The 22,218-nt window shown below is 41.7% G+C and overlaps 1 protein-coding gene across 11 annotated transcripts in view; it reads right to left on the reverse strand.

Moving 5' to 3' along the window:
- Positions 1-22,218, reverse strand: part of SLC6A6 (solute carrier family 6 member 6) — a 93,308-nt gene that overhangs the window by 9,006 nt on the left and 62,084 nt on the right. For all 11 annotated transcript variants that reach the window (XM_021531631.4, XM_021531674.4, XM_021531652.4 and 8 more), the window contains 9 exons: positions 21,703-21,937; positions 15,799-15,931; positions 12,415-12,549; positions 10,381-10,484; positions 10,141-10,265; positions 5,389-5,501; positions 2,595-2,732; positions 1,464-1,566; positions 484-584 (listed from right to left, as the gene is read on the reverse strand). In XM_021531631.4, coding sequence (XP_021387306.1) covers positions 484-584; positions 1,464-1,566; positions 2,595-2,732; positions 5,389-5,501; positions 10,141-10,265; positions 10,381-10,484; positions 12,415-12,549; positions 15,799-15,931; positions 21,703-21,937 — 1,187 coding nt within the window. The remainder of the gene's footprint in view (positions 1-483; positions 585-1,463; positions 1,567-2,594; positions 2,733-5,388; positions 5,502-10,140; positions 10,266-10,380; positions 10,485-12,414; positions 12,550-15,798; positions 15,932-21,702; positions 21,938-22,218) is intronic.

Below are 22,218 nucleotides of genomic sequence, written 5' to 3' on the forward strand. Positions count from 1 at the left end.
TGTGTGATGACAGAGTGCTGTGAGATGGTGCTGAACAGCTGCAGTACACTGCCAATTCTTCTTCAGGGCTCAACTATTTGCTGTACACTGCAAGATTACCAGGATGTTCTTTCCACCCAATGAAATACTTCAAGCCAAGGTCTGCCTCAGACTGCTGAAGTCTTTTTATTACAACAGCCTAGCAGTCCTATGTCTTAAAGTAGGGACTGCTCTTTGGAGAGTGAGTTTTCTCTTCACGAATGCAGAATTTTGCCAATCCTAAGAAAAATACATTTAAATGTAGCCAACTGCAATTTGTGCAGGCACAGTAGAGACTAGAAAGCTGTCATGTTAACAGCTGACATCTGAGAACATCATGTCTTTGAGAGGTATGTTCAAGCCTTCAGCTTCTCTTTGCAAATTGGCCTTCCCTTGAAGAGAAGCAGTAAGAGGTGGCTTAGCACTGTCAAGCATAAGGCTTGAAGAGCACAGGTCAGTACTCACCACGCAGAGAACTGGTGTGATCACAATCCAGCTCCACTTCATCCAGGGACCAGGTCTGTATCCAATCATATCCTCAATGGCATCATAAATATTATCAGCGCCTGCAAGAACCGAGCAAATAAAAGCCCTGTAAATACGGTAGGATTAAAGCTATTTTCCTAGGCTCCCAAAGGGGTATTTAAAAGGAAAATGAGCGTGTCAGATGTAGTCTTCAATTGCTTCCCACAGCTGTGAAGTCCAAGATGATTTTCTTGAAAAGCTCAAAGGTTGGGGCATCCCTAATCTTGCCCTACCCTCATTATTTGGCTGCAGGAGTGTGATGCTAATCTCTCCTGCCCCTGTCACACCTCCTCTCTTCAGACTCTCTCTGAACTGATCACCATGGGAAAGACTTGACAGCAAACAGTGCACCTGCTTCTACAGAATTCTGACTTTGTTTTGCTTTTCTGAGGTGAAGGAATTAATGGAGAAACAGAGAAATAACCAGTCCTAATCAGCACACATCTGATTATTCCCCAGCCACAGCTCAGCTAGAGAGGCCACTGTCAGACTGTGGTGCCTGGCATTGCCAGAAGTAATGGGGCAGAATATACTTTCAGCTTTCTTTTTGTACTTTCTGTTTGGTTGGCTTGTCCCTGCAGACATTGCAGCTCTGAAAGGAAACTCTCTGAGAGACAAACAGAAATTTTCATGGCTGGCCACACTTTCAACTCTCACCTCTAAACTTAACACATGAAAATGCGTAATTGTGCCCTTATTAATTAGCAATGGAAGAATACTCATTTTTTTGTGGAAAAAACACTGGAGTTTGAATTCATCCCAGATGCAAATTTGTCTTCAAGAGGTCAGGGCAAATTTATATTAATGGCATGAGTCTGTTGCTGAGAAGAAGGCTCTGGGGTGGCTGATGATTATATATTTGGCTAAAAAAATTGTCACTGATTCATCGAAAGTTATGAGATGAAAGGATTCTCACTTACCATAAACCCAGGCTACAGCAATACATTCAAAGAATGCAACCCACAAAAGGCATACACCACTAGCTGCATAGTAGTCAAAGAGTTGAAAAACATACATGCCACCCTGTAAAAGAGAGACACAATTGGTGAAGATCCCACAGGAAAAAAACCCCCAAGAGTTCAGGCCCAGCTCCCAGTAACATCTACCAACATATCCCAACAACTCCTGTCCAACAAGAAGCAGCATCTAGCAAATAGGTAAATGTTTGGCATTACCTTCCCCAGGGAATATGCATGTCTACTACAGGAATAACTCCAAACAAGACAATGATTAAACAAAATTAAGCCACTTAATATAATCTAGTGAGACACTTAAATCTTTCCTTCTTACAAATATTTTAGGATGGGCATTTAAAGAAATAAATGGTTGCATCCTAACATTAACACCTTAAAAAGACTAGATATGAAAGTCAGCTCATCAGGAAGGTCTTCATTTACTTACTGAGTGAAAGGGCTACTTTCATGAAAATAGTTCATTTTTTGTTTTATAACTCTATTTATACTCTGCAGTTAAACTCTACTCTTACTACCTGCACTTTCACTTGAAAAACTGTGGGGTTTGGGCATCTTTGAAACAGGTGCTATTTTACCTCCCACAATCATGCTCTTTCAGATGTTTTTAAAATCTGTCTTGGATTTTATTTTGAATATAAATATCACAACAGTGCAGGAACTGGATCATATTCCTGTCTTGTTTATACTAGAATAAACCCAGTGGTGTTTAATTAATTCAAATCTGTGTAACTAAGATAAAAATCTCTTTCCCTGCATGCCACTGGATGGGTTCTTAAAGTGCTCGGCTGAAGGTCTTCTCTATGTTTCATCATTTAGAATAGATGTTAATACTCATGTTGACTGGCACCTGAGATCAGATTGAATTGAATGAGGTTTCATGTTTCTGTTCCTGTGACTGAAAAGGGAAGGGACATATAACTCCCATTCAAAATCCTTTCAGATGTAGGGATGAAAGATGCTCTGTCCATCTAAAAGCACTTCTCTGAGTCGCTAGTTCTTTGCAGTCTCAATCATAGCTAAAATTGGCCTGAAAAGTGGCTAAAAAAGAAGGCAATTTGCAGCACTGGTACCACTTACCTCAGTCACCATAGTTAGTCCCAGAAGATAGCTAAGGAAACACACTATAGCGATGAAGATTTCCCGTCGGTAACCCTTCCTTAGGAAGGATGGGTGCAGATCAACTAATGACGTGATCTGTCCTTCAACTTCAACAAACTAAAGGGGGAAAACAACAGTGGAGAAATGACTTGAAGATTACCTGTCATGCAGTTCATCCAGGCTCTTGCTTGAACAAACCCTCCCCAGCAACACCCCAGCCCGGTGCTCTGTGCTGCTCTTGATTACTAAGAAATAGAAACCATTCCTTTGTAACCCCGAGGTTGGAGCGTGGGGGTAGCTTTCAGGTTGGAACAAGCTTTCAGAATTTCTTTTTATTACCTAGAAGGCTTATGAGCTAAAAAGGGGCTTTGCAAATGCAAGCCACAAGGATGAAGGAGGCACTTATGTGCCTGATGACAGGAAGGCACTTATGTGGCTTTTATGCTGTCACTGTTCCAGATAAACACAGGATATATACTAGAGATGAGACAGAGAGAAAACACTCAAAAAAGTCCAAGATAGGAGAGTATCTCCCAGACTCTTTCTGATGTGCCAGGAAACATCACAGATACTGGTAGGTTATTCCACAATTTTATGTAATTCTGCTCTTGTTACTGAAAATCCAGCCAAGAGAAAGCAGACTGTGATGTGAAACAGCAGCTCTTGACTGAACGTGTCCTTCGTGGAGCTGTGAGAGGAGTATCTCTGGCTGAGGCTCTGGGTACTTCTGCAGCAATAATGGAGCTGTTCATACAGTCCGCATTCAATGATCTGGCAAACTATTTGCACTTGTAAACCAAAAATGAAGCTCTGAATAAATGACCTAGAAGTCTTTATCTTGCTTCAGGATAACTTTGTTTATACTTGTCTTTGGAAAACTATACAATGTGTAACTTGAGTTAAACAAATAACCCAAACTGGATTTGAATAAAAGTTGAAAGTTAATTAAAAACCGTATCTTTCTGCACCTGGAGGAAAGCAGCTACTGAACTTCCCCAAGTAAAAACATGGAAGGGATCTTGACTGGTCTGTACTTTCACCCTGGCAAGGTACAAAAGCACCAAGCTCACTGAAGACATGAGGATATTGGAGGTATCCATCTAGGCTGCCTCTGTAGAAAAGATCTTCACTTTAAGTAGACACATCATCTTAACTAAGAACTTATCATGGGGAACCTAAGACAGAACTTATTTCAGAAAAAGCTGTGTTTTCCTACCTGGCACCTCACTGCTCTTACAGCACCTAGAAATGCCCTGTAACAACCCTACCCTATTTCCTGAAGTTCTATTTTGGAAATACAGACTGTTCTGCAAACAGATTTTGTCCTCCATCAAATTTTACTGCCTCCTGTCTTGTTACTTTGACTTGTGTAAAACTGGTTTTCTTTTTAAATGCAACCCTTTCCTTTGAGCTGATTTGATCTGAAACTTCTCTGGCATTCCAGAAACATGCTTGACTGCACTCCAAAAAACCAGAGGGGTGGAGGAGAGAAATTAAGCGCTCCAATTAGTTTTAATCATTCTGCACAGTGAGGAGCTTTTTAAAATTACTAGACAGCTTCCAATTTGCATAAGCATAGGACTGCTGAACCACAGCATTGGGTACTTTCACATTTACTTAGGAGCAATTGAGAGTTGCTCACTAGAGTTCAAAGATTAAGCCATAAAGAGCAATTTAGAGCAAATGAAATTTAAAAAAAAGTCAGAGATTAAGTACACAACAACAAGGTAAAAATTCAATTTACAGAGCTCTCCTCATATGAGAGAGAATTTGGGCCACAGAAACATTTCATCCTTATAAATACATACATATATATATATATATATATTTAATCTTAGTGACTTTACATTTGAATGCAGAAAACTTTGGCAATTGCAAATGTGTAGTTACTGCATAATCCCTGGTCACCCATGTTTCCTTGTAAGTAGACTATTTAGAAATGATTTACAGGTTCCTTGGCAGTATTTAAGTCCAACATTCCTACAACTAACCACTGGGAAAAATAACCTAACTTCCTGACTGAACTTTTTGATTTTTTCCATGCTCACTAATTAATAGCAGTGCGTGCTATAAAATTAGTCCAGCTGGAATCTGAGATGCTTTCTGGCCTGTTTGGAGGTACTGAATGCATGCTGCTGACGTGAAAAGTCAGCAGGATCCCACACTGCTCAGCACCTCCAAGCCCAAGGCCACCAAAAAAGGCTGCAGCTTTGTCCTCTCGCTGTTCTTGAAGCCACCCTGGATACACTGTACAAAACATTATGTGCTTTTTTGTACCTCATGCTGACTTTGCTTTTCTTTTTTGGCACTTGGCAACTGTCAAAACCCATACTCCAAGTAGTTATTAATTGTTAGCTTTTTAATGATGGTGTATACACCCTGCAGGTGTTCAAAATGGCACAAAGGACTCTGTGGAACAGACTACTGCAGTCCCTTATGTTTTAAAAGATTAAGCTTTATTTCCAAAGTAAGAGAATACTGTGACCAAAATGGTGGTATTTTGTCGGCAGACTAGGAGTTAGGTTAGGGAGTACTGCCCTAGTGGGATAGATCCCACTAACTCTTGATGACAAGGACCTGCTGAGCAACACCATATTATGAATCAACAGTTGCAGATTCATCAAGTGCAGCCCCTACATGAAAAACCAACTTAGACGAATTCCTTGCAAGCAGCATTTAGAGGTATTCTCATGTTAATTCATGCCTGTAAAACCAGCTTTTCTCAGTGAGCAGGCCTGACACAAGAAGTCACACATCCCTTAATTGTACTAACCTGGCTATCCAGTCCAAGCAACAGAAGCATAATAAAAAAAAGGATTGCCCAAAAGGTGGGCAGTGGCATCATGGACACAGCTTTTGGGTAGGCAATGAAGGCCAGGCCTGGACCTAGAGAAAGAGAAAATAGGGAGGGGGGAAGGGAAGGGAGGAAAAGTAGTAAGTACCAGCTCTTTGGTAAAGGTAGCCACCCTCAAACTCAGGAATGCCTGGTTCCGTTCAGATAAATCCAAACGCAGCTGGAAATACCAGAAATGAAACAGTTTGGCTCTTTTATCTGAAATCGAAGCACGCATGACTACAGCAGAAACCACAGGCAAACCCCCAAGGCCAGTGCTAACAGATCTCCAGTTTTAACATGTCTCAAACATGCCAATAATGGAGGTGTCCTACACTTGCCCTGCACGGACACAGGACAGTCTTGGGGGCTGGGGACAAGGGGTGACCCAAGGGAATGGCAGAATCCCACTGCTAGCCCACATGGTCATGATGAAGATGATGATGATGAAACTCTTTTGCATGCAGGGAAGGGGACTCTGCTATAAACATTCCCTGGGGCATTCCACTAGTGCAACCACTGCCTCTCTGTATGCAACCTACAAACCCTGCATGGCTTTTCCAAACTGGGGTTTGCACTCCAAGGAGTTTGCTCCTTCTCTTCTGCAAACCCTCCCTGCTAGGCTGAGTGATCAGGCTACTCTTAACTTTATCAACTGAAAATTGAGAAAACTGCTGTTAGGAACTGCTGGGGTGTAAAATCACTCTGTGTAAAGTTGCTTCCCCATGCTGTTACACCATCTGCCCCTACCCAGGCCAGCCTACATGGACATGCCATGGGGACACTGAGCATGACCATCATCAGCCCCAACTGCAGGCTGGGCTGCAAGTGTAGGAGGACCAGTGGGGCTGTGGCTGACTGCCTGGGGCTGAGTGCCCAGGTTCTCTGCTCTGGAACCCAAAGTGTGGAGTACTCCTCCCTAGGTGGGGTCTGGCCTGCCCTGTGACCAGATGTCACCTCACTCATACCCACACATGGAGCAAAGGCACAGTGCTCATCTCCAGAGGCACCTTCACCTGGAGCCAGATCTGTCCTTTGTGAGAGCTGTTGTGGAGAGAGGAAGAGCCCTCCACCAGTGGGAGACAGGAACACTGGCAACTCTGCATTTATGGCAGGCTCTCAGAGGAGATGAAGAAATTTGGTGAGGATGACAAAAAATTCTGAGGGCAGATTACAGTTCAGAGTGAAACCAGGAATGCCTGGCTCATCTGCTTGTTTACTTTGAGGAGCCTTCAAAGTGCCAGTTTTCAAGTGGATTCATGTAATTTTCAATGGGAAAATGATTTTTTAAAAGATGTTGCAGTGTGGGGCCAAAAAAAAAAATCTTATCTCTGATGTGTACAGAAAAATCTCTAACACTGCTCTTCCTACCTCCCACTTTTCCTTTCCAACAAGAGAGATGGAAAAAGAAGCAAGAGAAACAGGTAAAATGAGATGACTTTTTTCAAACTAAGGAAAACTTTCAGTCACTGAAAATATTTGAACATAAATAAATACAAATTAGCCAACAATCAAACAACTAATTTTATTTTAATGAAACACAACTAAGATTTTATACGACAGAAGATACCAAAAAATTGGTCAATGTCTCAAATTTTGGGGAGCTTTGCTTTTTTCCCCCCTTAATTCAGTGGATACAGTAACTTCTTTCTGAGGGAGAGCTGCTAAAGATGGCATTTGCAGCTGATCTGTGCAATTGATGAGACAGATGTAAAACTGCTCTCCTCAATTTTGCTGCAATTTGTATGCTTTGGCCAGTCAAACTGTTCTTGCACTGTGATACCAACCAATACCAAGTGCTCTAAGCCTTGAGCTAATTTTGATTTTCCTTTGAAACTAAGTGTTGAAATATAAAAAGTCCATGTGAAAGAAAATGTTCCTGGCAAGCCTTCAACCGAAACATAAATAATCTAAAATTTGTATTTAATTTGAAACCCTGTTGTTTTGAAGAGTGTTTTGCAAAAGTGAAGTACTTGTGGCTGCTATTAAAAACCAGGGAGCACTGCTATGATCCCAGCCCACACACTGGCCATTTGCCATGGGGTGTTGTGGCATGGCTGGAGAGCTGCAGAGGCAGAGACCAGGCAGGCACCAGGAAACCCAAGGCATTATTGTCAGACAAGCTTAATCTGAATTTGTTTGCAAATGGAATTAAAAAAAAAAAAAATAGGCAAATCTTGTGCTGGTGTAACAGTGCTACAAATTGCATGGGTGGTAAAAGTATTTTTTCCAGCCAGAGGCCACATGGATTAGACAGGACTCAGTATGGTTTTGTTGAGCCCCCACTGCTTTCCTCTGCATCTTTAAAAGAATTTCTGAAAAGAAAAAAAAAGTTGTTTTGTTTAAAATCTGCTTTCATTCAGGAGTCAGAAGTCTGAGTTAACTGTTGAGTAAACCTGCTAAAGCCAGTGAAGGCCAGCAGCGAGCAGTGCTTTCAGCAGGAGCCAGCCCCAGCTGACAAGTGTGTCCCAGGCACATGGCACCAACACTGAATCTGGCACTGGGAAAAAATGTGGCCATGAGATTCTGCTGTAAGCAAATTTGTTGATGTTCCCGTGGCTTTCAGGAGGGCAAACAAATGGTGTCATGGATAGGGCAGGAGGAATTTAACTCGCTGGGAAGAGATGGGGTCTCAGCCCCATGGACAACATCTGCTGCCAAGTGCTGCAGCCAAGGGGCAGCACCTCTGCTTGCTTTTTCCTGACCCAGGGGAGCAGTTCTGACCTTGCATCAAAAGAAACCAAAAAGGGCAAGGCCAGAAAACAGAGGTTCAAGCACCTGCTAAATCCTCCTCTGCTACAAAAAAGCAAGGAAAACTTCTCTCAGAGCCCCATGCAGGTCCTGGGACACTCATACTGGTGGGACCAAATGTTTTCAGTGGCTCTGCACTTATCTCTCTGAGAAAAGCAGCAAGAAAGCACATAGGAAGTGGTTTGGATACTTTTGGATAATTTCAGTCAGGTAAAAATGTCCCCTAGGACTTAGCCAAAGACCAGCAGTGATAGGCACCCACTGCATGGTGAGCCAGTTGCAATCTCTGGCCGTAAGTGACATGGATATAAAAAAACAGTAGACAAAAAATATGCAAAAGAAATCAAAAGCCAAGTTCAGATGCTAGACTGTGCCCTTGCTGTCCCTATAATGAGCTATTAAACTCTCCTTTAAAAAAATGCTTTTTGAGATGTTGGGAAAAGTATTTAAACACTTAGTATTTAAACACTAAGTAGTAAATTTGTGTTTAAAGATTACTTAACAATCCAGTGTTACTATAGAATTGTTTAATTCTGGAAATGTCAGGTGACAGGAATGTAGCTGCCTCTATCAGAGATATAATAAAAATTAGAATAAATATTGACCAGATAAAAACCTAATGTACAAATACTCAAAAATACTACTCTTGGAATTGATCCACCTATGTATAAATAAAAAAATAGGGTTATTTATGATTCATTCAATAGGATTATTCTTTTGCTTCCTGTTTCCAAACAAAGCAATCAACCTCCAATCAAAATAAGCATTATGGCCAAGATTGTTACTAATTGCACTTGCAAGGGCTATGCCAATTGCAGCCACCCAAGATTCCAGCGGTGCCATCAATGTCATTAGTTTTTCATTAGCCCTTGTGAAGTGAGACATTTTTCTTAAAGACTTAACTCCCAGAGCCACGTGATTAGAAGATACATTGACTTTTTCATTTTAACAGCATGTTTGCAGAGGAAAGCTTTCCAATTCCAAGCAGGTGAATTAAAAGTGCTCAAAAAATCAGAAAGAAATATCAAAAGTGCACTCAGGTGACATTGCTATTACTAGAATCTGACTTGCTTTAAACCTCATGGCTGTCAAGGCCTGATTCATTATTTTTCCATGGTAATTCCCAACTAATCTGTCTGTTCTATGTTGAAACACATGGTTACACCTGCCCTCATGGATTAGAAATGCACAGAGGAAAAATGTCATCTGTTTCACTTGAGATACAGTCACAAGCTATGAGGATTGAACTTCTACCTCTGCATGTGCATAAGTGAATGTTAATGGGAAGGACACATCCGAAATAAGGGAGGAATCTAAGTGTACATCAGGTTTCAAAATGGACTTTGACAGCTCTGTCAACCTCACACTGACGCTACAGAGAACAAGTGCAGGATTGCAACACCTAGAGTTCCTGTGGGTGAAATGGTCCACAAAACCCTGGAGATGGAGTTCTCCAACTTCTCTTGCCTTTCAGTGAAATCTGGGAATGTATGTGTGTGCATCCCTTCAAAAGGCCAAGGTACTAATCCTATTCTAGTGCTCTGAGCAAGCAACACTAAGCTATAAAAATACATAAACACTGGCAATTTGCATTTGAATGAAAATAAAGGTAGTCTGAAAAGAAAGATGGAATAAATTCTTGAATCAATGACATTCTGGACCCTGGATAATGATGCAGTTATCTTAGCTCTAATTTCAATTCAAATGGATTAGCATTCTCTAGGAAATATGTTTGCTGCCCTGTTAATCAAACAGTACAACCCCAGCTAACCCTCACTACTCTAGATTAAAGCCCAAATCAACAACGTGCTTATATTTTCTGGCAATTATGGGAAATCTTGTTCTGTTTTATCACTAAGATGTTAGCTGATTGAGTCTGCAGAACTTTGCTCACACGCTGGGCGGCAGTGCCCACCACCACTGCCACCAACACCATCGTACCTGACTCTGCCACATCAGCAATGTTCACCCCTTGCTCTTGTGCCATGAAGCCCAGGACGGAAAAAATTGCGAAGCCAGACACAAAACTGGTACCACTGTTCAGGCATCCCAGCAGCAAACAGTCCCTAAGTCACACATATGTCATGGAGCAAGTTAATTAAAAAAAAAAATTAACCCATTGTCCCTACTTTATTTACATCATTTAGCTAAAACACTAAACCCCCTTGGATGGAAACTTGCCTATAGCAGTTGTATTTGTACTTGTTGTAGCTCCCCAGGGAAGTCATTGCTCCTAAGCAGATTGCATATGAGAAGAAGATTTGTGTCCCTGCATCTATCCAGACCTAAAGGAAAAGATAGAAATACTGTTACTACCAGCATTGTTGCATTTCAATAATCAACACAAACACACAGTTCAAACTAAGCAAAATCAACAAAATAATTGTTTCCATTGAGAGTGAAAGCTAAAGGATCAGGGAGAAAGGGAAAGAGAACAACACATTTCAAGTTTGGCTTTCACAAGGAAAAGAGAACTGTTAGCATCAGAACCCAGAAGAACATGATCTCTACAATAGTTCCTGTTTCCCCTCCCCAGAGATGCTCAGTATTTCTAGTTTCTTAGTCATTCAGCTGATCTTTCCTGCTGGCGCAGCAATAAACGTGTTTCAGTGCAATAGGAAATGCAGAAGTATTTATAACATTGCTCATTTCTCTTGTAACTCATTTCAGTTAGAGTCAGACGACGGATTCCTTAAACTGAAGATGTGAAAAGCTTGAGAAACAGGTTTGTGTATTTGTTCTGTTTATTTTTCTAGCTTTCTGGTTGTTTTTGTACCTGTTCAAATGCAAGATAAGAAGCCACAGGGGTGGGGGGAAAACAAGCAAAATACAATGCACTTTATAAGATACATATCTGATCTTGGTCTCATGATTCTTTGTCCTAATTACTTTAAAAAAAAACACACACAGAGTGAAATAACCGTACACTATGAACTTCTTGGCTAGTAAATACATAGCAAACTATCAAAACACGCCCTCTGAATCCCATCTGCTCTCTTCTTTCTGCAAATTGAAGACTGCTAACACCAGTGGAAACCACCAAGGAGGTTGAGTAAGTGAGAATGTAGACTGAGGACCATTACCTCCTCCCTCCCACTATCACTTCCTAGCACCTTGCTGGAAAGACTGAGGAAACTATGGTCTCCTCAGAGTGATGCTTTTGCTAGACTGTGGGTGGGAGCCAGCCAGCTCACATGAACCTCTCCTACATTATCTGCTGACATTCTGGTTAGGGCTAACAGTAGATCATAAAAATGACAGGGTCCCATAAAAGAAGATTAAATCATAAAATATAATGTCTCCTGTGAAAAGGGTATCTTATAAAAGAGGACAAGACTAGAAAATGAACCAAATTTTAATGATATTTCTTTCAATTACCCTTTTCCTACTTCAGTCCTTTAGTGACCACTGGAGTTTTATTTTAACCTAATGCTCGTTAGAAAGAAATAACGAAGACAGATGTTATTTCCTATCACTGCGACAAACATTTTATTATTTTCAAAGATCCCTTGCTTTCTTTTCTTTTTTGGGGGAGTATTGTATTTCTTTTTCATTTCTCACATGAACACTGTTGGCTGAAACAATGCTGAATTTGCTCAAGTCCCATACTTGCAATCTCTGAGCACAGACAGAATTTCTATCTATACAGAAAGAGTAAGCCTGGCTCCCACTAGCCAGGGCTAATCAAACAGTAGTTCCTGTGCCTCAGAAAGCATTTTCCCCACCTTTGCATGGCTTTTCATTCTCCTGTAATTTCATTCACTTCTCTCCCAATCTCCTCCTATTGAGCAGTGGGAGATAAGTGACACTGGTACTCACAGTTGTTGCTTGCTGCTCCATCTGTGAAGCTCACGTGTCTTTCCTTTGAAACTAAAGACTATCCTCATTAAAAAAAATGCATCTCCCTTACCTTACCAACAAGAAAGCTGAGATTGTATAACAGGACAGAGTCTACAGCCTCAGAGTCCTTTGACACAAAAAAATACACACGCATACACACACAAACATACACATGGAAAGATGCATTAACACATTTAACAGTGACCTTCTCAAGCAGAGCTCTGGAAAATATAACCCAGCATTAAAGTTCATGCTATATTTGGACCTCTAAAGACTGTGGAAAAAAAACCTGATTGACATTACATCAGCACCATCACCCTCCACCATCCCCCTTCACACAGGAAATCATCCCGCTCCCCACTCCTGGTTCTGTACCTGTGGGTCAGCTAACCGTGAGATATCAGGGTAAAGATAAAACTTGATGCCTTCTGCAGCTCCAGGCAGGGTCACACCACGGATGAGCAGAACGAGGAGCATGATGAATGGGAATGTGGCAGTGATGTACACTACCTGGAAATAAGAAAAAAAGGCCCTGTTTAGTCTGTGGCAGCCAAAGCTCCAGAACCAAGAGAGTTCTAACAACGGGAATTCAAAGCCCGCTCATACCTTAAAAGGGTCTGACCTGGGTTTCTGTGTCTATCTTTAGTTTAATGGTCTTTAACACCTTATTGCCTTAGGCCTGAAGGCAATGCATGAATCCCTCCAAGGGGCCCAGTCAATGGTCATATCACTCAGACGTGATTTTATACAATTCATGACTTTTGTTCAAATTCTGCCTTTGCATGACAAGTGCACCTCTGCCAGGGAAGTGAAAAGATTTACTCACTGAGGGTCCCTGAAACATTATTACCTCATTTTTTATTGGAACTTTAAAACTTCCAAATTTTGCAAGTTCTGCTGCTACCTCTGACCTTGCTGTGCAGCCCCACTGCTGCTCCTCCAGTCACCTCCCCAAGAACTGTGTTCAGAGGTGAAGGTAATTTTGTCCGTGCTCCTGTGTCTCCCTTCCTATCCCCTTGAACACATCAAGCCCTTCAGGTTGGCATCAGCCACCACGGTGGTAATTTCCAGTCCTATAACTTCATTCTTGCCCTTGCTGCCTATTCAGCAACATCATTACTGGAAACTAAGGCTCTATTCATCCAGTTTGAAAATATGTCTTCATTATCTTTAACCTCTATTCCCACTCTCTTTGAATAACAGCCTACTTCTTCTCTTCTTGTTATCTCCTCATTCATTTGATGAAAGAGCCCTTTGCTTTCATCTCAAGCACGAGGGTTAATTGAGCTTGCATTTGGACAGTTCTATCTTTAGACCCACACTTTTTGACCTCTAACATTTTGCTTTCTTTGCTCATCACTGCTTTCCTTCATTTTTTTATATAACTGCTGTGCTACAGTCACTACTGTCCAAGAAAGGGCATTTTTCTTGGAGTCAGATGATTCCCCCAGGTAATTACATTTTGCTGCCATGAGTTAAAATGTATTTTTGTTTTCCAGAATTTGCTTAACTACTGCAAAGCTCCCAGGATGCTCCATTTTTCTTCATAAGTGTGTCCTCTGAGAGTAATGAGAACTCAAAGCCTGCATTGCCATAAAATAATTCACAAAGCAGGGTTGATTTCATTGAATGAAAGGAAATTTTTTCATACGTGCCCTTTTTAATTATCTCTTTGAGTTTTTTGTATATTTTCCACAAATAACATGTATTACACATTAGCCTAGTTTCACCAAAACCAGGATAAAAAGAAGATTTCTGCATCTTCTTATTTTTTTTAAATAAGCCGGGACTATGAAAAAAATCAAAGTTTTCTTACCAACAACAGAAAAAAAAAACAAACTTTGACATATTTGCAGGAGCTGAATGAACAAAAACCCACAGAGAGGTCTTTGTACTGCAGGTAGAGATTCTCTCACAATGCTGCAGGAATTCTTAAGATCAAGCACATTATCTAAAGCTTAAGCATTACTAATATTTTTCATCACGATTTCATATTTGTCAAAAGCTTTAACTAAGAGATTTTAAAACTACTTCTTCCCCCCACCCCCACCCTGCTCTCCAAAGAGCCATTAACACACTGGAAAGCAGGGAAGTGCTATAAACAACCCTCTACTAAAGTAAACTCAACTTTTCAAATAATTCAAGTCCTCCATTAGAGTTTACAGTTTACTTTTCTTTGACCCCAAAGTTAATGGAGTCAACCCGAGACTTTCCAATGGTTTTGATGGTCTTTGCACACCCACACGAGCTCTGATGCTGCAAAGAGCAGTGAGTGAATTCCTACCAACCACCCTGCTTTAGACATGAGAAAATTTTGCAGGATTTGCAGAGAGCACAGATTTTTAGATATCTGATTTTAATAGACCTGTTTGCAACCTTTTATCTTCATAGGGAATACCACAGGGAGCTTGGAATGCTTTTCTCTGTTACCAGAGCCTTTTCTGAGCAGAAACCTGGGCTGTCAAAGGTGCTGCAGAAATGTTCACTTCCACCCTGCTGCTGCAGGATATTTCCTGCACCCACCTTTAATATAAAACTTGTACAAACTCCTCACTGAGTCACATCAGTCAGAGGGAATAGAGAAACAAGCATTTTTGTCAATGTGTGCTTTACAGGTGTGGAAGCTGCTTTTCAGGGGAAAGGTGGAGGGAATCCAGATCAAGGCACCAGCTTTTTAATGAGGCCCATTGATAGAAATCACAGAAAGCAAGGTAGAAACTGCAGTAAAGCAAGTGGTTTAGTCAACAGTGGAACTCATGAGGCCTGGCTTCCTACAAAGTTTTGTCTCCTGGTTGATTCTGCAGTGTGCAACAAGCTAAACCTGCTAAATTATGCTCTCTCTGCAGCTGAGGCACTTGGAATTTCTTCCCCTGACTTCTCTGGGGACTTATAAAAGATGAGTTCACACTGTGGCCTTTCTTAGGAGGGGCACTAATGGGTTCACTTCCACATAGTTGAAAAGAAATGTGGGGAACTTAGTACCTTGAGCTCCCTCCTCCTCAGTCAGACTTATCTGAACACTGCCTCAAGGAACAATTTTGAAAGCTAAGAATTACACAAGCACAATGGCTTCAAAAACTTACGAAAATAGGTATAAAAACACTACTGAATGCAAGGGGGAATAGTATTATGCTTCACACCAAGTGGCTGACCAAGATGTGCAATGGAGCAGGATGTTCAGGAGTGAGGCAACTGTTATCCTTTACAGGGAAACGTGACTCTGAAGAGCATGTGATGGGACCAAACCCACAAGCTGTGTAGGATCTTTGTTAGTGACAATGCTCCTGAACAAGTACCTAAGTTTAGCCTTGTGTGTCTCCACAGAGCTCTTCCGTAAGTGAGTGGCATTTCAAAAATGCTGTGCATCCACAACACCCCCACCACAGCTCTGTTAGCATCCATCCTGCTGCACTGGGATGAACTTGACTGGAGTGAGAACACAGACACAGTGCAAAGCCCACCCACCACAAGGCTGAGACCTTCCACACTCATGACATCAGTGGGATGTTTGTCCTCTGAGAGCTGAAGTGGGGCTCAATCTGTGCTTGTATCTGCTTCTTGATGCCCTTCCAGTAGTGGCTACTTGACTCACAGGCATTTTGGACATTGGTAATGACCCTCAAAAGCCAGTTGAATTCTCTTACTCATGGAAAAATACAGTTTTTCCAGGAAATGGTAAATATCTTCCAGAACAGCATTACTTAGTATTCCAAATATCTCTAACTGCAATGATTTTAGCATGGATAAAAGAGCACTTACCTTCCCAGTGGATTTGACTCCTTTCCAAATGCAGAAGAAACATATCACCCAGACGAGGAGGAGACACAGTGCTAGATCCCACTTGATAATACCAATATCTTCAATGCCCGAGGACAAGCTCAGCACATTGCGCCTGAGTGTTTGAAAGGAAACAAAAGAAGAGAGAGATGCAGGAGCTCAGTTGATGCAGACTCTGGTTCTGATGGCTAAGAAGACACGATGGTGTGCAGGGCAGCTGATGCACACACAGATCTCTGCTCTCAAAATGTGCTAAGTCAGTGGCTTATGTGATAAAAGCTGTGCTTTGCAACCCTACACCTCCCCTGTGTCTGTAGGACTCCTTAAATCAATATAGTGCACAATATTTAAAAAATGTAAGCTTTTTTTAGGAGCCTATGAACCACCCCAATATGAGATAAAAGAGTATTTGCTTTCTTGAAGATGGAAGACCAGCTTGCCCCAGTGAAGCTGCCTGGCAGTAGTACACACCACATCTCCATCATGGACACTTGCAGCTGACCTGGGTCCACATGTTTCTGCTCCTTTTCAGCTCATTAGCAAGGCTGCCACGAGAAGGAAAGGGAAAAAGCAGTGCAGGGGAGTGTCAGGCCATTCAGCTTTGCAGGGTGAAGAGTGGAGCCATTATCTCTTCTTCCCTTGGGGCCCCCAAACAAACACTGCCCAGGTGCTGCCACCTGCCCTCAGCACCCCAACACCGGGGTCTCATTGAGCCAGCACCAGATTATTTGGGAATTCTTATTCCCTCACTTAGGTTAATAAATAAAAAGTAATTCCTCAGCTGTGCTTTAAGGGAGCAACATCTGACCATTAAAAGAGTCTGATCCAGAGGGGAAATATTCATTAAGGCTTCTCTCTTTTCAAAATTTCCATGGCTTACCATTAAATACTTAATTTAAACTATTTTTCAAATCATTTCATGAAACATACACTGTCTTCACACACTGCACAGGCCTTGTCACACTCAACACTTCATTTGTCAAATATGTAAAAGAACAAACTGCTTCTTACTGTTCACTAAGCTAAAACTCTGCAAATGAACCTGGTAAACTCTGTAAGGTTTTTTTAGTCAAAGAAAATTTTTTACCTCAATTACCAAAGAAACAGCTTGCCCCAGGACTACAGGAGTGAACTTGCTACCTAACAATTTTTTTTTATTAATTATTAGTTAAAATTTACTTTCAGGTCACAGAGAGTAGAGCCCAGAGCAGTCTGAGTCAGGCCCATGTGTGTGGCATGCACAGCTTTGTGTGGGGATCCAGTACAAGACAGACCATGGTGGTTGGGTTTTCCCCTGAACTAATGATTTTTTTTTTTTTTTTTTTTTTTGCTATTACCATGGAAATAATAGTGAATGAAGTCACTGATGGAAAATCTGCAATTAGTTTTTGGAAAAAGCCCTGGATTGACGAGTTTAATAGGACTCAAACCCTTGCCCATCTGTTTTTGTGTCTCTGTTTGCCAAACTCACTTGGATTACCTGTGTGACTGTGTTCTCACACCAAATGCTTTCTTCTCTCTGAACGTGTGTGTATTTTGTTATGAAAAAGGACTAATGGCACCAGACAGGGTAAGTCTGCCCTAATCAGCACAGCTATTCAATACTTATGAGAACCCCCTCAGTAATGAATATTTGGCATAAAGTTGCAGTCTTGCTTCACCTGAGCCTAAAGAAACAAAGGAAAAACCTGCTGTGCCTATACAAAAGCAGAAAATACATTTATAAGATGAAAAAGTTTAGCCACAACTTTCTATGCCTTTTTTAAAAATAAATGGCAACTTTCCAATCAAAGGGGCAGTTCATATTAAAAAGGCAATCTATAGAGTTGGCTCTTGGGAAACAGTGAATAATTAACTGCAAATGCCTTCTGGAATAGGAAGCTTTATTAATGCATTCAGCTAAGACTTCTTTGCTTTTTACTGTGGAACTAAAAGCAAGTGTCCATCTCTCCTAGAGTTTGCCCCAGCAATTCTTCCAAGATTTTTTGGAAGATACCCCAGTGGGTGACTGAGAGACAGATAACTTGCTTTTCTATGCTTTTCTTGCTTATCCCATCTCACAAAGACTGACTTCCTCAAGGAATATGCTCAGAATCACTAGGGGAGCTTCAGCATTACAATTGTTTTATGACTTCTATCCCTGCATATTTTTGCAGAAGCACTCAACCTGGATTTTTGACCCTGTAAATTCAAGTTCAGGAAGGAGCATGATCTGGGCTGTGCTAATTACTCTTCAATTTTGTTACATAACTCCCATGCTACAGAGATTCAGCCAAGCCCACTCAGCTGCCTTCACACCACACACACAGAGTTGTTAGTCATTCAGATTTATAGTCGGATGCTGTCATTAACTGTCACTCATACATAATCAATGGGACAACAGGCTGGGGCTGAGTTTGTTATAAACAGGAGTTCTTGACCCTTGAACACTAATATGTTCTAGTGTGTGCAATATGGAAATGTAACAGGAGCTGTAACTGGCTCTACAACATAAACAGAAATAAAATGAAGAGAGTTATGCAATCCTTGGGGGATATTCCAGCTCATTAATCAAGTGAATGCAGACAAGACCTTTCAAACCAGGAAAGGTGAAGCACCCTTTCATGTTGGATGGACAAGAATAATTAACACTGAAGAGATTGTACAGAAGAATATTAAAAGGAGAACATGAAATTATTTTAAAAACTCTCACATTTGCTCTTAAAGGCAGAGACAGCTGCTCTGGATTTTGTTTAGTTTTTTGTGTTGCTCCCTTTAGGATTACATGCCGTTAGCATGTGATGGTCTTTCTTGGGATTTGGACAAATAAAGTCTGCTGATTACCAAATATTTATAAACACTTGGCCAGCACCAGACAATCAGAGGTTTTGTTCAACCCTAATTACCCTATTACACTTATCCCTTATGTATTAATATGTGTGTAAGACTTTAAGGTTTTGAACTTCAAAATAAAGTCTTCAGAAATAAGACCTGAAGCATGTGATACCAAGAGGTAAATCTCCTGATAAAAAGCCTGATTTTCTTAACCCCCTTTTATTGCTGCTCAAGCAAGCATGTGATTTGTACCAAACATTAATTCAAATTAGCTGAAATGTCAGGCTGCACTATATATCCAGCCAGACTGAGAAGTTCAGTGTGAAGAGGTTAATGCATCTATGTGGTCAATTATACCTGGGCAGCACTAGTTTTACAAAGCAGTACTGATGAGGACACTATAAATGTCCCACAATAAAAATGGCATTTGGTTTCAGAAACCAAATACTCACAAACCTCTGAATTAAACTGGAATGAATTGTGCCACAAAGCAGATGGATATCTTCAGTTAAAGACTAATTATTTACCTGTCCTTTCCATGTTGGTAGCTGGCTGGCTGGCAGCCAGTATTATCTATGGCAGCATGGTACCTGAAAGTTCTTCAAACTATTTTTAATTTCAGAATTATAAAAAATAGTAGCATGTCTGGGGGAAAAAATGGGGATATTCAGTGCTTGCGCCATGTGAAAGCTATGCTACTTTTATTACAACAGTGCTGCATGATCTCTGCTCTTCCTTTAAGGCATCAATAGTTATTTATGCAAAGACAGCAGCTATTTTTAATAGTCCTCTAAGTGTCATGACTCCTGGAGGCAGCTTGCTCGGTTAAGGGCAGTTTTGCCCATGATGAAACAGTGAATTATGGGCAGTGTATCTGTCCTAGTAGGATTACAAAGCCAAACTCCTCCCTAGCAAGACTCTGGGGAAGAGTTCAGCTTACAGTGTCTAAAACTGTTGAGGACACAAGTTAAAGTGGCTGCAAACTGCAGGGAGAGCTACTCCAGAAGCACTGATCACTGAGCAACCTTTGCTCCAACTCTGCTACAGACACAGAGAGGGCACAACAGAGGACAGCAAAGTGTTGTGAGGATCAAGGATTTGCTGTCCAGCTCAGGCTCCTCCAGCCTGACTACATCTACAGGAGGATTTGGCTCAGCTTGCAGAGGAATCTTCTGACTTGGTTTCCCTTGGAGGGAAGTTAACTAAGAGCTCCATCACTAACATGTTCCCATGGGGACATCATTCCCCTTACCCTGGGCTGCACTGCCACAACACCCTTTATCAAACACCTGCTGTGCTGTGACCACAGAGAGCTCTGCTGCTCCCCAGTGTGCTGGAACTCTCACTCTTTTACAATCCCTTTCCCAGCTCCTAGTCCTTTTTCTTGCGGTATCTTCAGTCACCTGAAGTGAACATGCTGCCTGGGGACCCCAGGGAGACAATCTGGCCCACAGATCTGTGCAGTACAAGGAGCAGGAGCTTCCAGAGCAGCAGGACAACTCCATGGCCACATCAGGAGCTCACAGGTGCCCAAGGTACAAGGGGACTGTCTGCAAAATCACTGCACAGAAGCAATGATGAACACAGTGGGAGACTTTGGAAGTCTGGAGGAGCAACTATTTCAGGGGCAGCATGTGGACCTCTGCTTCCTTAGGGGACCTTGGGAAGACCTTGGAACAAATGACCAAACCAGCCACTCATTTGGATTCAAGGCTTTCAGACCGAAGCCATTGTGGCTTCATGTCCAAAGGAATGAGAGCTGCTTCCCCTTCTACTGCAACTTGCCTCTCTCAGTTTCCCCAAAATATCCCAAGGTACCACTTAACAATCGTTTTCTAACTTCCTCCGTATTTACAAGGGAGGAAATCACCTGGGAAAGCAGCTGCCCCTCAACATGGAAACACAGAGCTCATGGTGAAAATGCTGCTCTCAGAGCCTGCACCCTGTCTCTCACACCAGCCACCAGAGCCTTTTGACAAACTACCAATCCCAGATTCAATCTGCCCCTTTATATTTTGGCTCTCGTGTTACAAATTTTAGCACAGCTCCTAAGACTATTTTTTCCTAAACCTCATGCATGCCAAACATCTTCAGCATGAACATGATTCCTGCTGGGGCTTTGGCTGATGCTTATTTTTAAAAATAGAGAAGTGGGTACAAGTTGACCAGAGATGAAACTGCACTTTAAACATGCTGAAAAAGCTAAGCTGGGCCAGAAACTGATTCTATCTGTAAGTGACTATCTGAGCAAGCAAGCAAAAAAATTATTAATGAACTATTTGAAGATACTTTGGATTTAAGTTTCCCTACAGGTGTCTTCCTCTGCTGCTATGTTTTGACACTTATATAAACACACAGAGTTTTGAGGTCATGCCTGTTCAGAGATCACGTTATGCAATATGATTTAAAACTTGAAAAATAACAGAGAAATGAGAATAAGAAGCTTATGACTGATGAAATTCAGGCATCTGGCAAAACAGTCTCCTCAGAGACTGCAAAAAAAAAAGTTGCAACAGAGGTGACCTGAGAAACCTGGAACACAGGACAACATTCACCACCTCTGTCAGATTTATTACTGAGGTCAAAACCTTACATTGTCGTCAGCCTGAAGAGAGATGTGCTATAGCTTCACAAAGTGTACTTCAAATGCTAACAGCTGGGGAAGAGATAACCACAAAGGTGATGATTTGTCACTGTTTTCACTGTAAATCCCTGCTATCAGGGCATCTGCAGTGACTTGTTTGTGTTCTCCTGCCACGCTCAAGAGAATCCAGCCAAGAAGGAAATAAGTTTTCTTCCAAAGAAGAAACTGTACTGGGCTTTTAAAGCTCTCTGTATAGTCTAGGATAAATACACTTACACATCTATCACCTGCCTCCACCACTCCCAGACTTACCAGTCTGTCTCAAGATAGGTGAGAACCAGTAGCAAACACTGGTCAAAAAACTGACACCCAGATCAATTTTCTTTTCCTATCTAATGCTCCCCATTGGGCTTCCATAAAATCTCAGGACTGACCTCTGGCATGCCACCGAGAGTTGTCAGAAGATACCGAGAAGAGGGGGTACTTACTCCCAAAATTCTGTGACAGGAGAGGTGAAGTTAGTGGCATTCAGTGATATCCAGAGTGTTTTGTTCTTCCTGAGAGTGTCTTCCACACAGGTCGGCGTGTTCCACTTCTGGTGGCAGTGTGCCCATGGCAGGACGCTCTGGAACGACTGGAACAGGTAGTAGAGTCCCCAGGCCAGGATCACAATGTAGTACACATTCAGAAGGGACACAATCACTATGGAAGCATAACCAATTCCTGGAAAGAAGGAGAGAGAAAAGAAAAACAAATGTGACAGCTGCTGCACCTTGTGATCTCCTGGGGCTGGTGCCATTCCCACTGTATTGTGGGCTTGTATCCTGCCCTGCCCTACTGCTGATGGAAACAGCTCAACCACACATAAGCACAGCCCTGCCACCATCTCTGGCACTCAGGGCTGAGTTTCTGGCTATGGTTTGCTGACACTGAGGGGAAGACTGCAGGAATCTTCTCAATTTAACACTAACCCAGCTATTTCAAGTTTTAGTAGAGGGAAGTCA

This window comes from Lonchura striata, chromosome 12, assembly GCF_050655825.1.
Source record: "Lonchura striata isolate lonStrDom1 chromosome 12, ASM5065582v1, whole genome shotgun sequence".
NCBI classification, from domain to species: domain Eukaryota; kingdom Metazoa; phylum Chordata; class Aves; order Passeriformes; family Estrildidae; genus Lonchura; species Lonchura striata.